A 1,227-nucleotide genomic window follows, 5' to 3' on the forward strand; every position below is an offset into this window, starting at 1 on the left:
GCCTCAGCAGGTGTGAGCACGGCCGCCCCTCCCGTGCTCCCCGTGTACCCCAGCCCGGCATGTCAACTCCCACGCGTGTCCCCCATGGCCCTCGCACGTGCCCTCTGCCCCCGCTCGTACTGCTGGGCACCCCGCGCAGGCCTCGGTCCTGGGCCCCCTCCCGCAGCCCTTGGCCGGGTGCAGCAGTGGGGTGCCCACGGGGGACCGGCCCCTGGGGAGGACGGTGAGCCGCTGCCGCCGAGGCCAGGGCCCGGGAGGGTCGGCTCCGGCACCGCGGCGCCTCCCGTGTCCGGGGTCCCCGCGCCCCACGTCAGGAGAGGTCGACGGGAGTGGCTGCCCCCGGGTCCCTGCAGTGCACAGAGCCTGAGGGCCTGAGGGCTCCAGCAGGACACTGGCCGCTCTGAGCCCTCCACGCCGGCCACCGCCCTGCTGCCCGCCACCACGAGGCTGGGCCCCAGCCCAGGGGGTCCACGGAGGCCCCGGCCCTGCTCTGCTGAAGCCACTGTGGGCGGCCAGTCCCCTGGGCGGGAGGGGGAGGCCCGGTGTGCCGTGGCCGTGGGCGCGTGTGGGCCGGGTCTCCCTGGCGCTGGTCCCGGCCTGGCCGCGCTGCCAGGAGGCCCGTCGGCCTCCGCCGCCGCTGGGGAAGTAACGTGGCTTCGCGTGCGCAGAGGTACAACGAGCTGCAGGACCACGTGAGAGCTGCCGACTCCTTCAAGGAGGAGAAGTGGGATCTGTGAGCCCCGGTAAGACGGCCACCCCCCCCCAGGTCTCCACGCAGCCTCTGGCTTAGGTGCCCACGGTGGCCACCTGCCACCCCGTGTCCACTCCCCGCCCACCGTGGCACCCAGCTGTCCAGTCCAGCCCCTGCTGTGCAGAGGCAACACGAGATCAGTGTGCTGGGCGGCAGCCGCGTGGGCGGCCGGGGCTGCGGCTCCCAGCACCCCCAACCCGCCGGCCTTCGGGCAGTAGACGCGGGCACCGCCCCTGGCCGGCCGCACCCCAGACCCGCTCGGGCAGTCCCCACGCGCCTCCCGAGGCCACTGGTGTCACCTTGTGCTGCCCAGGAACTGCCAGGACTGGGGTGCGCCATCACTCGCGCCCACCCTCTGCCACGCAGGGTCGGGGCCTGGTCGTGCAGAAACCTGGACCGCGGCCCGCGCCCTTCACCTGGACGGCGGCCCGCGCCCTTCACCTGGACGGCGGCCCGCGCCCTTCACCTGGACGGCG

General features: G+C 74.9%; 1 protein-coding gene across 1 annotated transcript in view; it reads left to right on the forward strand.

Annotated features, from left to right (window-relative positions):
* CCDC82 (coiled-coil domain containing 82) overlaps positions 1 to 1,217 on the forward strand; it is a 15,870-nt gene extending 14,653 nt beyond the window's left edge. Inside the window, exons 9-10 of the mRNA XM_012729464.1 lie at positions 500 to 743; positions 1,118 to 1,217. Of these exons, the coding sequence (XP_012584918.1) occupies positions 500 to 737 (238 nt within the window). The 3' untranslated portion in view covers positions 738 to 743; positions 1,118 to 1,217. The remainder of the gene's footprint in view (positions 1 to 499; positions 744 to 1,117) is intronic.
* The last annotated feature ends 10 nt before the right edge of the window (positions 1,218 to 1,227 follow it).

The sequence above is a fragment of the Condylura cristata genome, unplaced genomic scaffold, assembly GCF_000260355.1.
Source record: "Condylura cristata isolate star-nosed mole 26May11 unplaced genomic scaffold, ConCri1.0 scaffold00025, whole genome shotgun sequence".
NCBI classification, from domain to species: domain Eukaryota; kingdom Metazoa; phylum Chordata; class Mammalia; order Eulipotyphla; family Talpidae; genus Condylura; species Condylura cristata.